The following is an 11,226-nucleotide window of genomic DNA, read 5'->3' as shown; positions in this document are numbered from 1 at the left end:
TTGAGAATGTTGTTTACTGGTCCAGTGGTGAGGATTTTTGTTTTCTTTATGTTGAGGTGCAACCCATACTGAAGGCTGTGGTCTTTGATCTTCATCAATAAGTATTTTAAGTCCTCTCCACTTTCAGCAATAAAGGTTGTATCCCCTGCATATTACAGGCTGTTAATGAGTGTTCCTCCAATCCTGATGCTGCATTTTTTGTCATATAATCCAGCTTCTTAGATTATTTGTTCAGCATACATGTTGAATAAGTATGGTGAAAGGATATAACCCTGGTGCATATCTTTCCTAATTTTAAACCATCCAGTGTTCATTTGTTTTGTTCAAACAACTGCCTCTTGGTCTATGTATAAGTTCATCATGAGCTCACTTAAGTGTTCTGGAATACTCATACTTTGCAATGTTGTCCATAGCTTGCCATGACCCACACAATCAAAAGCCTTTTCATAGTCAATATGCACAGGTAAACATCTTTCTGGTATTCTCTGCATTCAGTGAAGATCCATCTGACGTTAGCTAGTTAGTCATTCCCCACGTCTTCTGAATCCAGCTTGAACCTCTGGAAGTTCTCTGTCAATGTTTGTTTGCAGCTGTTTTTGCTTTATCTTTAGTAAAACTTTACTTGCGTGGGATATCAGTGATATTGTCCTATGATTTCTGCATTCCGTTGGTTCATCTCTTTTTGGAATGATCATAAATACAGATCTCTTCCAATCAGTTGACCAGATAGTTGTCTTCCAAATTTCCTGCCATAGATGAGTGAGTGCCTTTAGAGCGGCCACACTTTGTTTAAAGATTTCAATTTGTATTCCATCAATTCCCAATACCTTGTTCTTTGCCAATGCCTTCCATGCACCTTGGACTTCTTCCTTCAGGACCATTGGCTCTAGATCATATGCTACTTCTATAAATGTTTGAACATCAACCATTTCTTTTTGGTACAGTGACTCTGTGTATTCCTTCCATTTTCTTTTGATGCTTTTTTTCTTCATCATTCAGTATTTTGACCATAGAATCCTTCAGTACCACAAGTCAAGGTTTGAATTTTTTCTTCAGTTCCCTCAGCTTGAGGTCTTTGCACATTTTGTGATAATATTTGACTTTGTCTTCTCAAGATGACCTTTGAAAATTTCTGCCCAGCTCTTGTACCTCCTCACTTATTCCATTTGCTTTATCATCTCTATACTGGGGAGCAAGTTTCACAGTCTCCTCTGGCATCCATTTTAGTCTTTTCCTTCTCTCTTGTCTTCTCAGTGACCTTTTGCTTTCTTCCTGTATGATGTTCTTACAACTCTTTTGGTTTCGGTCTTTAGTGTCTAATGTATCAAATCTGCTCTCAGATGATCTCTAAATTCAGGTGGGATATGTTCAAGGTCATATTTTGGCTCTCGTGGACTTGTTTTCATTTTCTTCAGTGTCACTCTGCATTTACACATAAGCAATTGCTGGTCTGTTCTACAGTCTGCCCCTGGCCTTGTTTTGGCTTATAGTATGTAGTTTTTGTACCCTCTCTTTCTACAGATGTAGTCAGTTTGATTTCTGTGTATTCCATTAGCAGAAGAGAAATGGTGGCAGCAGAGGCAGGAGACATCACAGTTGGCTTCCCAACCTGATCTGGAGATTGGAGACCCTCAAAATGTGTTTACTCATAGTAAGAAAATAGAAAATGCTTGAGTAAGGTCCAGGTTCCTGTCCCCTAGTTATGTGATGGAAAAATTGGCACACTAGGTTTCTCTGTTGATTAGTCAGAAAATATACTTACATACAACAAAGGAGGAAATGCTCTGTGATGAATATTACATAATTTAAGAGAAAGGTTGGGGTCCTGGTATTGTCTTATAACTACCTTGTGACTATGATTCAGGGCTGCATGATTACAATTTGACCCCAGCCACCATTGTTGTTGTTGTTAAGTGCTGTTGAACCGTTTCTGACTTATAGTGACCCTGTATAATAGGGTTTCCAAGGAGCGACTGGTGAGCTTGAACCGCCGACCTTGTAGTTCAAACTGCCCTTGCAGTCCAGCGCATTAACCTGCAGTGCTACACGAGTACTCCAGCCACCATATGCCCAGATGATTTAAACCCTAGGATCAATCCTGCAATCTTTTTTAAGCCTGTAATTGTATATGTATCCTGCTTCTCTTATACCACCTTTGACAATGATGTATTCATGAATAACCAATTAGAATTTTTCTGAATTTCACTTTCTACTGTAAAAGTGCATTAACTGATCTCTAACTGTGATTCAAGGAGCCCTGGTAGCATAGTGAATTATGGGTTGGGCTGCTACCTTCAAGGTCAGCAGTTCAAATCCACCAGTTACTCTAAGGGAGAAAGATGAGGCTTTCTGCTCCCATAAAGATTTATAGCCTTGGAAAATCTAAACAGGATGGCTATAAGTCAGAACTAAGTCAGTGGCACATAACCACCACCACCACCAACTGTGATTCAATTAATTCTACTAGGCTCTTGTACCTGGTAGACTCCTAGTGTGGTGCTGTAAGATAAGTACCGGACTACTAATCACATGGTTGGTGGTTCAAACCCAGCAGCCATTCCTCAGAAATCCTATACAGGGTCTCTATGAGTCAGAACAGACTCAACGGCACTTAACAACAGCTACTTGTGCCTGATACATGTGGCAGATCCCTTATCTGAATGATTGTCTTTGTCTTGGCTTAATAAAAATCTCTTTTGATTAAATTTAAACCTGAGGTCTTTTTTCTCCTGCCACAGACCCTCTGGAGCAAGAGAGCTGAGTTCCTTTGGGCAGAAGGCTTGCTGGTGGAGTGGGGTGCCCCTGGGAACTTAGTGGAACTAGACTTACTGACCCACAGAGTGAGAAAACTGAGCACCCTCAGTCAGGAGACTTGTTGGTGGAGTGGGGTGCCTCTGTTGTAACACTTACTTGAGCAGGGCAGAGATGGGCCAACAGGCCGATGGACTGAGGGACAGAGCCCTGTCTGTGGGCATGACTGAGAAGCTTTCCTGACCGAAGAAAGAACTGTATCCTGAGGATTCTCTGATCCAAAGTCGTAACCTGTTACTTCCCTAACGAACCCCATAATCCTGAGTATTGTCTGTGAGTTTTGTGTTCTCATTGTAACTAATTATCAAACCCAGCTGAGGAGTAGAGAAGGCTGTGGGAGAGCTGGTTGCTGCCAGAATTAGAAAAGGGCTAAACAGAGGAAGCATGTCTGACTTCTGCTTCATAGAAATCAGCTTTGGGCTATTGATCTTGATTCTCCTTCCCCCTGGTGAAGTTAGAAGAGGTCAGATGCTTTCACCATGTTGTTTTTATAGCCCCTTGTATGAATTTGGAAAAGGTACCTCCTAAGAGGCCACTCTCCCTGAGGGTAGATCAAGACTAGATCTCATTGTACCCACCTCATCATTGGGCAACAGCAGGAGAACAGCAAAGTTGACAGACTTTGTACAGTACACAACCTGCCCAACTGAACATGGCAATCCTGGCTGGGTTGGGCCAGAGTGTAGGTCTGTCCCACACAAATCAGAATTTGGAATCAGATGACCTTGAACTCAAATCCTGGCTGACTTCTGAATATAACAGTTTCTATTTGTGTACATCTCAGCTCCTCAGCTATGCCCACCCCTGTGGCCTCTCAGTCCCACTGCCTGAGGGGCCAGACAGGACAGGGAAACAAATGCTTCCAGGTGAAGCCTTCATCCAGTGACCTAGGGAGTTGGTGGATAAATGCTCATCTCCCTTGTCCCTGAGGTAGGATCATACTACACTGTGAGAAAGCCAGAGTGGCCTGCTTCTCCCAGCTTGGCCCAGATGTTGTCCTGTGAAACATGCACAGTCTCCCATACCACTATCAGACCATGACACCCTGTGACTGTGGTGGTGAGACCGAAACACAAGCCCACTTCATAACTGCTCCTAGGCCAAAGAAAACTAAGATCACTGTGCAAACAGTAAATAAACACAACATCCTTCACCTAGGCAATTGAGTGATGGCTGTTGCGTTAGTGATGCTTCACCTTCTAGATGAAATTTATGAAGATGCCAATCATAGACTAAGACTGCTTCCTGTTGGCATTGAATGCTTCCACTCACCCTCTTCAAAGTTTCCTCACCATAGCCCCAATTCTCTGACCAATCCTTTTTAACCCCTCTAATGGAGAAGCCCTCTAATGGTCCATGGTGAGTGCTTACTCTCACTGCAGCAAGTCTGAAAACCCCACTTTGCTCCGTTTTAGTTGTGCAGTAGGAGGTCTTGAGCAGGAGAGTAATGAATTCACTGCAGTGACCTCTGGGCCTAAGTTGCCTGAGCATTCAGCCTGTGTTGCTTTCTTCCCTTCTCTGCCTTACCTCGCTCCCCTGCTCTGTTGCCTCCCCAGTGAAATGCTATCATTCAAGCTCACTTAGCAGGGCCTGTGCTGCTTGAAGCCATGGAGTGGGGGTGAGAAATACGGTCCCTACTCAGAAGTTTGGTGAGGATGAGAAAGAAGATCCCATAGGGCACTGGGCTTGGGGCCACACAGCATAGTGACAACTCCCTGATTTGGGGAAATGAGGTGCTTTGAGTCTAGACCCTGATATTGTTCTTCTTCAGAGTAGGATGGACTGTTAATTCAAAGGTATCAATCATTTTCAGATTTCTCTGTGGGGCAGGTTTTGAGGAGGTGATTTATTCTTTTGAGTTTCAAAAAGTCATACAGAAAGCCAAGATCCCTTTCTGGAATGGAGGGGTCAAGAGAAGGAGATGATATCTCTACACCATGGTATAAAGGTTGCTTGCATTGTGTCTGGCATCTTAAAAGCTTGCAAGCAGTTGTCTAAGGCATGGTTGCTCTATATTTGCCTGAAGCAACAGGGGAAAAAGTCAAGACTAGGAGGAAGATATGGAGTATGTGACTAATTGCCTTCAGGAACAACTGCCTCCTTTGCCATGAGCCCAGAGGAGCTGTATGGCACCCAGCTACCATTACTAAACATTCTGATCAAGGATTCTGTAGAAGAATCTTAATCAAAAGGGAGAAAATGAAAAACAGAATTTCAAATTCTCATAAACTCTGGACTTTCTGGAGCCATGGAGGGTGGATGAACGCCAAAACTATTGCCCTAAGATAATCTTCAAACTTTAAACCAAAAACATGCCCTAAAGTTTTCTTAAAACCAAAAATTAGTTCAGCTGAACTAGGAGTCCTGGTGGTGCTGTAGGATAATCACTGGTCTGCCAACCACAAGTCAGCAGTTCAAACCCACCAGCCACTCCAAGGGAGAAAGAAGAGGACTTCTGCTCCCATAAAGATTTTTTTTTAATGTTTTATTGTGAATTATGTGATAGTTTACGTGAGAGAACATTAGTTTTGCATTCATCCTATCGTATATCGTTTCATTGTCATGGTTACAATCCCCTCCATGTATCATCAACCAACCAAAGGATATACAAGCCTGCCCCCTGGTTGTCAGCACACAGCCCCTCTCCTTCTCTGTGTCTAAAGTCCCCAGCTGCTCCATCTCTGCCTCCATCTCTGGCATCACTGCTTCTCTGGGTAGGGTCCTGCTCTCTGCTCTTCTCCCTTCATGGTCCCAGGAACCTCCACTCCTAGACTGCAAAGTTAATCACTCCCCTCCTTTTGCTACAAAATGTCTACCTTTACATTTCCATCCTTCACAAGCAGTCCTGATAACAATTATTCACTATTGTATCATAAGAGACCTATACCCATCTTCTTTCATCAGCCCCGCCCAGACAGATTGGATACTACTCAGTGGAGATTCTACCTTCCTCCATGCCTTCTGGATCTAGGTTCCCTCTTGAAAGCTTGTAAGCCAGTCATTTCTTGCCTTTGTAGCCCCCCCTTCCCCCATTTTGAGTATCCAATGTCCAAGTTGCCCATCCCTGTCTACTCTGTATGTGGAGGGAGTGGGAATGATCCTTGCTGTAAAGACTTGTTCCCTCTTTTGAAGTGTAGACATAGGTGTAGGTCAAGTTCATCAAATTGTATCCAATTACTCTTTTTTCCCTCTTCTTTCTTCTTCTAGTTGAGCTTTGATTATCCAGCCATTGAAGCCAGGTCAAGCGAGTATTATCTGCAAGTGTGGGTGTTCTTGTACATATGCCCTCTCTTCTTATCAGCTGGATGCTTCACTCTCCATTCTAGTCCTCTGTGGCTATGTCACTGACTCTGGGCCCAAGAGTCCTCTGGACTTGCCACACTGCTGGCCAACCAGGTCTCCACCCGGGTTCACAGGAGCCTATTGAACATTGTAGGGCTTAGCTTGCAACCTCATTGCTGTTTTTCCCTCACTTCCCCTTATCGGTGATGAACGTGGTCACCAATCAGAGCGTGTATTTCCATTGAGTCTTAGTCTTGGAAGGGCGTTTGCTCTGAGGGGGCATGCCCCATAAAGATTTACAGCCCCAGAAGTCCTATACAGGGACACTATATGCTCTAACCAACTCCATGACAGTGAGTGAGAATGAGTGGGTAAAGAATTTCTGCCTTGAGCGTCGTGCTTTTTTTAAGATGTATGTGGGACCAAATTGACCACAGCCACTAGAAAGATTTGATAGGAAACTTAGGGGCAGTGAGTTTATGTTAACAGGGGAGGAACAATTCAGAAAGCAGCGAGAATTAGAGGAATGTCATCAATATCACTGCCTTGTGCATGTAGAAACTGTTGAATTACTGTATATTTTGCCACACATATTCTCAACTTAATGTGGCGCTGTAGGATAAAGCACTGGACCACAAGGTCTGTTTGAACCACAAGCTCAGCGGTTCAAACTCATGAGCTGCTCCTTGGAAGCCCTATACAGGGTCACTGTGAGTTGAAACCAACTTGACGGCACTTAACAACAGCAACAAATTCTCAGCTACAACAACAAAATAAAAATTGTTTTTAAACTGCATTTCTAGTGGGTGGTAGGACTAAAGAATGGTTTTGTGTGCCTTGGAGATGCTGAAGGGAAGTACGGCCAGGGCAGCATGTTGAAGAGCAGCAGTTAACCATGTTTTCAGGTGCAGGAGATAGAAAAATCTTACTCCAAATGAAATTCATTCACTCACACAGCTACTGTAGATGACGCTTGATCTAGCAGATTATGGGCCTTGTCAGAGATCAGAATTTTTACTAGAAGTCTTTGTGTTCCAAGATGGCTGTCCAAGCTGAGCCAGAGGAGTGGTCATCCTGGGCCACCTGGCCCAGCTCTTATCTCAAGCCCCAACTGAAATCAAGGGCAGAATCTGCTTCTCTATAAACCTTTGGCCTCCCAGAAATTCAGGGCTGTTGGAAGAGGAGCTGAGAAGTGGCACTGAGAAAACCACATCCATAGCAGAGGGAGGGGCATAACCTTGGGCTCCTGGGTCCCAGATGGCCTATATCCAGCCTCCAGCAACTCCTCTCTTCAAAGTGGCTTCTGCTGCTGTCCTTGAGCCCCCATGGAGCACTTCATGTCAGCCTGCTGACTGGAGAGGGCCTGAATCCAGCTGGGGGCAGTGTGGGGCATCAATAAATGGCAGTAGGGGAATGTTGGGATATTGCACTGAGAGCGCCCTATCCCCAGGAACCTACTGCATGCTCTCAGGAATGCCACTGAGGGTGGGCTTCTTATGGCCTCTACAAGCAGGGGAAGGTGTCACACGGATGTTACCTGGGGTACAGGGTGGTCATTGTTGTTAGAAGTTTTATTATACCCTTGTGTTCTAAAGCCTGCTAAGTGCCTCATCCTTTTCAGAGCACTGTGCCTGTCAAGCAGGACATTGTTTTAGCACCCCCAGTCAGCTGGCGGATGGAGTAGGTCCTGGGGCCAGGCCATGCAGGAATGGGCAGAACGTGGGACAGGGTCTGGCTGCTCCCCCAAGGCCTGCCTTGACCTTGCCTACCTCCTTGGTCTACCCTAGGTAACCAACCTCCAGTCATGCACTCTGACTGGATTGGAAGAAGAAACCCTGGACTAGAAGGAGGAGGCTATGTGAGCCCCTTTTGTTGTTGTTAAGTGACATTGAGTCAGGGTTTCCAAGGAGCAGCTGGTGGGTTTGAACCACCAACCTTGTGGTTAGCAGTCCAATGTTTATCCTACATTGCCACACAGGGACTCCCCTTAGGGCCTCAATTTTCTTTATTGTAAAATGGAGCCAAGGATTCCTCCACCCAGAGAGAAGTTAATGTGAAAAGGGTCTTGGGAATGGGTCCATCTGTCTGGCATCTGGAGCAGGTAGCATGCAGAAAACTGTAGCAGTCAGCACAGCATTTGCAAAGGTGAGAACAAGCGTGGTGTGTTCTGAAGGCCTGTGTGGTTGGAGCCTGGTGACAAGGGGGAAGTGTGAGCAGGGCCAGAGTCTGTAGGGCATTGTCCAACCCCCTTAGTCCCACAAATCCACATGGCATCCAGCGATTTGTTTCTCTCATGGGCATGGACACTTAGGTGGACAGGGCCTGGCCAACCTCACCTACTGCTGTACCCAGTGCCTAGCACCGTGCCTGACACACAGTAAGTGCACCAGTCATGCCTGGTGAATGAACAAATGGATGTGTGAATGCATAAATTTCACTTAACCCTTAGCTCACTGTGTGATCTTGAACCTTGTATTTCCTTCTCTGGACCTCAATTTCACTACCGCCCAGATGGCTTCCATTGCCCTTTGAGTTGTGGCTTGAAGAAGAATCTGACCTCCCTGGCCCTAGTGGGGGCACACATGTGCCCAGGTAAGCTTGTCAGTGGTCACCTGATACCCATGGCAGGAGCTTGGGCTCTGACCACCATGCAGGATCTCTGCCAGTCAGCACCTCTTGGCTCATTTCTTCCTGTAATTGCCTCTCTTCTGTCTCTTCTACTCTCACTTCTGTAAAAATCTTTCGGCTACAGGTAAGCATCACACTTCAACATAACTTCTGGATCTGGCACCTGGTACTCCAGGCTGCAAGCTGGGCAGAGGAGTCCCTTACCAGACCCCTGTCTCTGGTGGTGTTGGGGCACCCTTAGGCCCTGTCCTGTCCCATCTGATGTTCTTCGTGTCCAGAGGCCCCAGCCACCCCTCTTAGCTCAGTCCACTGGTCTCCATCTTCTTCTCCTGAAGAATGGCTTCCTCTGCTTGCACAGTGGGGACTCAGAAGGGAGGTACAGGAGGTAGAGTCCAAGAGCCAAACTGTGCCTACACCTGGTGGGGAGGGGGGCGGGGATAGGGGAATGGAGAGTGCCCATGAGGCAGAGTGGGGCCAATGGAGTGGGAGTAGAAGCCCAGGCTCAGGGAGCACCCTGCCACATCCAGGGAGACTGGGCCCCCTTTCAGCGGCTTTCCTCCAGGGAGCATGAGGGGGCAGATGCTTTCCACCTTGAGGGACCTCTATGGCTGGATCCTGTGAAGGCAGGCTGCTGGACTAACAACAAGCCCAGTCTTGAATGCTGTGCAACTTGTGTAAGCCCTTCTCTGAGTCCTACCTTTCTGTTCTGCGAAAGCATCCCAAGGATGGTTTGAGAGAAGAGGCCAGTTTTGCAGCCTGCCTGGCATCTGGATGTTCTGTAAGGGACAGCCCTAGGGGCTGGATCTGTTGCTTTCACCATATCTTGGGCAAGGCCCAAGGGTTGCCTACCTCAGGTCCCACGGTAAGACAAGTCCACAGTCATATGGAACTAAGTGCCTTCCATGCCTGTCCTGCACCCACAGACTTGTCTTCAGGCCCTTCACACTGGCCGGCCACTAGGCATGGCCCACCTAAGGTTGCTCTGGACCACATGTGTCAGATGACAGAATTAAAATATTTAAAAAATCAGGTTCTTTCACAAAAACACCTGGATTGCTTTTGCCTCTTGAGACACTGGAAGATCTGAACACACAGGTCACACCTGCCCTTGGGCATGTTCAGCTGGGACTCCTTACCTGGCCAGGGTGCCACGGGCTAACTGCTTGATAGATCTGTAGGGACCTGGGGGTGGTCCTGCTGGGGCCGAGGGGCCTCCTTCCTGTCTCCAGCTTCACCCCAACATCCCCACCATGGGACCTGTTAGAGCCCTGCCATTGGCATTCCTCCTCTGTTCATCAGCGCCCAGCTCCATTTAGACCAGGCCCTACAGGACACAGCCTGAGCCCTTGTCATATGCTGAGCTGGCTCCTGTTTCAGAGCAGTGGAACCCCTCCTACAGAGACCTGATGGATGGTGGGGGGCTCACTCCAGGTCACCATACCTGCCAACCCCACTCCACTACCATGCTTTTGTTCCTTCCACCCTGGCCACCATTAGTGATATTATACCTGCTTGTGTCCCTGACAGACAGACTGTCAGCTCCAGGAAGGAAGAGCTCATCATCTTCTGTACATAGTTCAGGTTTCCTGAGAGAGTGGGGAAGGGATGGGCAAAGGGACCAGACCCCCTCACCATGCCAGCTGGACACTGGTTTCATTGACAGTGATGAGATGACAGTGCTCTATTGAATTCCTGAGCTGCTGAGGTGGCACTGCACCTGCCTTGCCGTGGGGGCAAAAAGTGAAGACATGGGGGAGGGGAACCCTCCTGAGGTGACTCAGGGAGGAAGCTCAGGTTGCTCCTGGTAGGCACAGAATTTGAGAAGGGGTGGTCTCTGGGCCTCACTCTGCCCCAGCTGATGTTATTCCATGTAGGTTGCCCACAGGGCTCTGGGAGACCCTGCCTCTGGATCATCTCCACCCTTCAGCCCCACCTACAGCTGGTGGGGGACTCAGCAGGGCGTCTGCCTCTGTCCAATGTGAGGAGGGAGAGGGAACATTAGGGGTTGTGATGAGGTGGCAGGAATGAGGCAAGGCTCTAAAAGGTACTTCATTCCCTGTGAAGTTCCCTCTGGGCACCTATGAATGAATGGACAAGTTCCAGTGCAAACCTGAAGGTGGTGAGGGAAAGCCGGAAGTACACCAGCACTTAGCGGTGTGTGAGAGCCAGTGGGAGGGCTGGCTGGCAGTGACTGCTGCTCACTTTCAACCCAGACAAGGGAGGTGTTGGTGTTGTTGGTGGTGGTGGGGTTGTGGGTCAGAGCTGGGCAAGTGGTTTGGCTGCATTTCCTGTTTCCTTGAGAAGCTGAAGTAGCTAGAGGTCACACCACCACCACCACCACCATTACCCTCAGGACTCCTTTAGAGCTGGGCCAGGCCTCCTGCAGGCAGGAAGGGCCTGGTTCTTCCATCACTCAGGACCAGGGCAGAACTGCTTCCACTCCCCCAGCCTCAGGTTCAGGTGTAAAGTGCAAATGCACCATAGGACGAGTAGGGAGGCCCAAGT

The 11,226-nt window shown here is 47.4% G+C and overlaps 1 protein-coding gene across 1 annotated transcript in view; it reads right to left on the bottom strand.

Moving 5' to 3' along the window:
• SUSD3 (sushi domain containing 3) overlaps nucleotides 1-11,226 on the bottom strand; it is a gene marked incomplete at its 3' end in the record, with an annotated part of 49,001 nt that overhangs the window by 36,144 nt on the left and 1,631 nt on the right. The window contains exon 2 of the mRNA XM_006876776.1: nucleotides 10,230-10,307. Coding sequence (XP_006876838.1) covers nucleotides 10,230-10,307 — 78 coding nt within the window. The remainder of the gene's footprint in view (nucleotides 1-10,229; nucleotides 10,308-11,226) is intronic.

Source organism: Chrysochloris asiatica, unplaced genomic scaffold, assembly GCF_000296735.1.
Source record: "Chrysochloris asiatica unplaced genomic scaffold, ChrAsi1.0 scaffold00412, whole genome shotgun sequence".
Lineage (NCBI taxonomy): Eukaryota > Metazoa > Chordata > Mammalia > Afrosoricida > Chrysochloridae > Chrysochloris > Chrysochloris asiatica.
The sequence above is the reverse complement of the archived record's forward strand: the minus strand, read 5'-3'. Positions and strand labels throughout refer to the sequence as shown.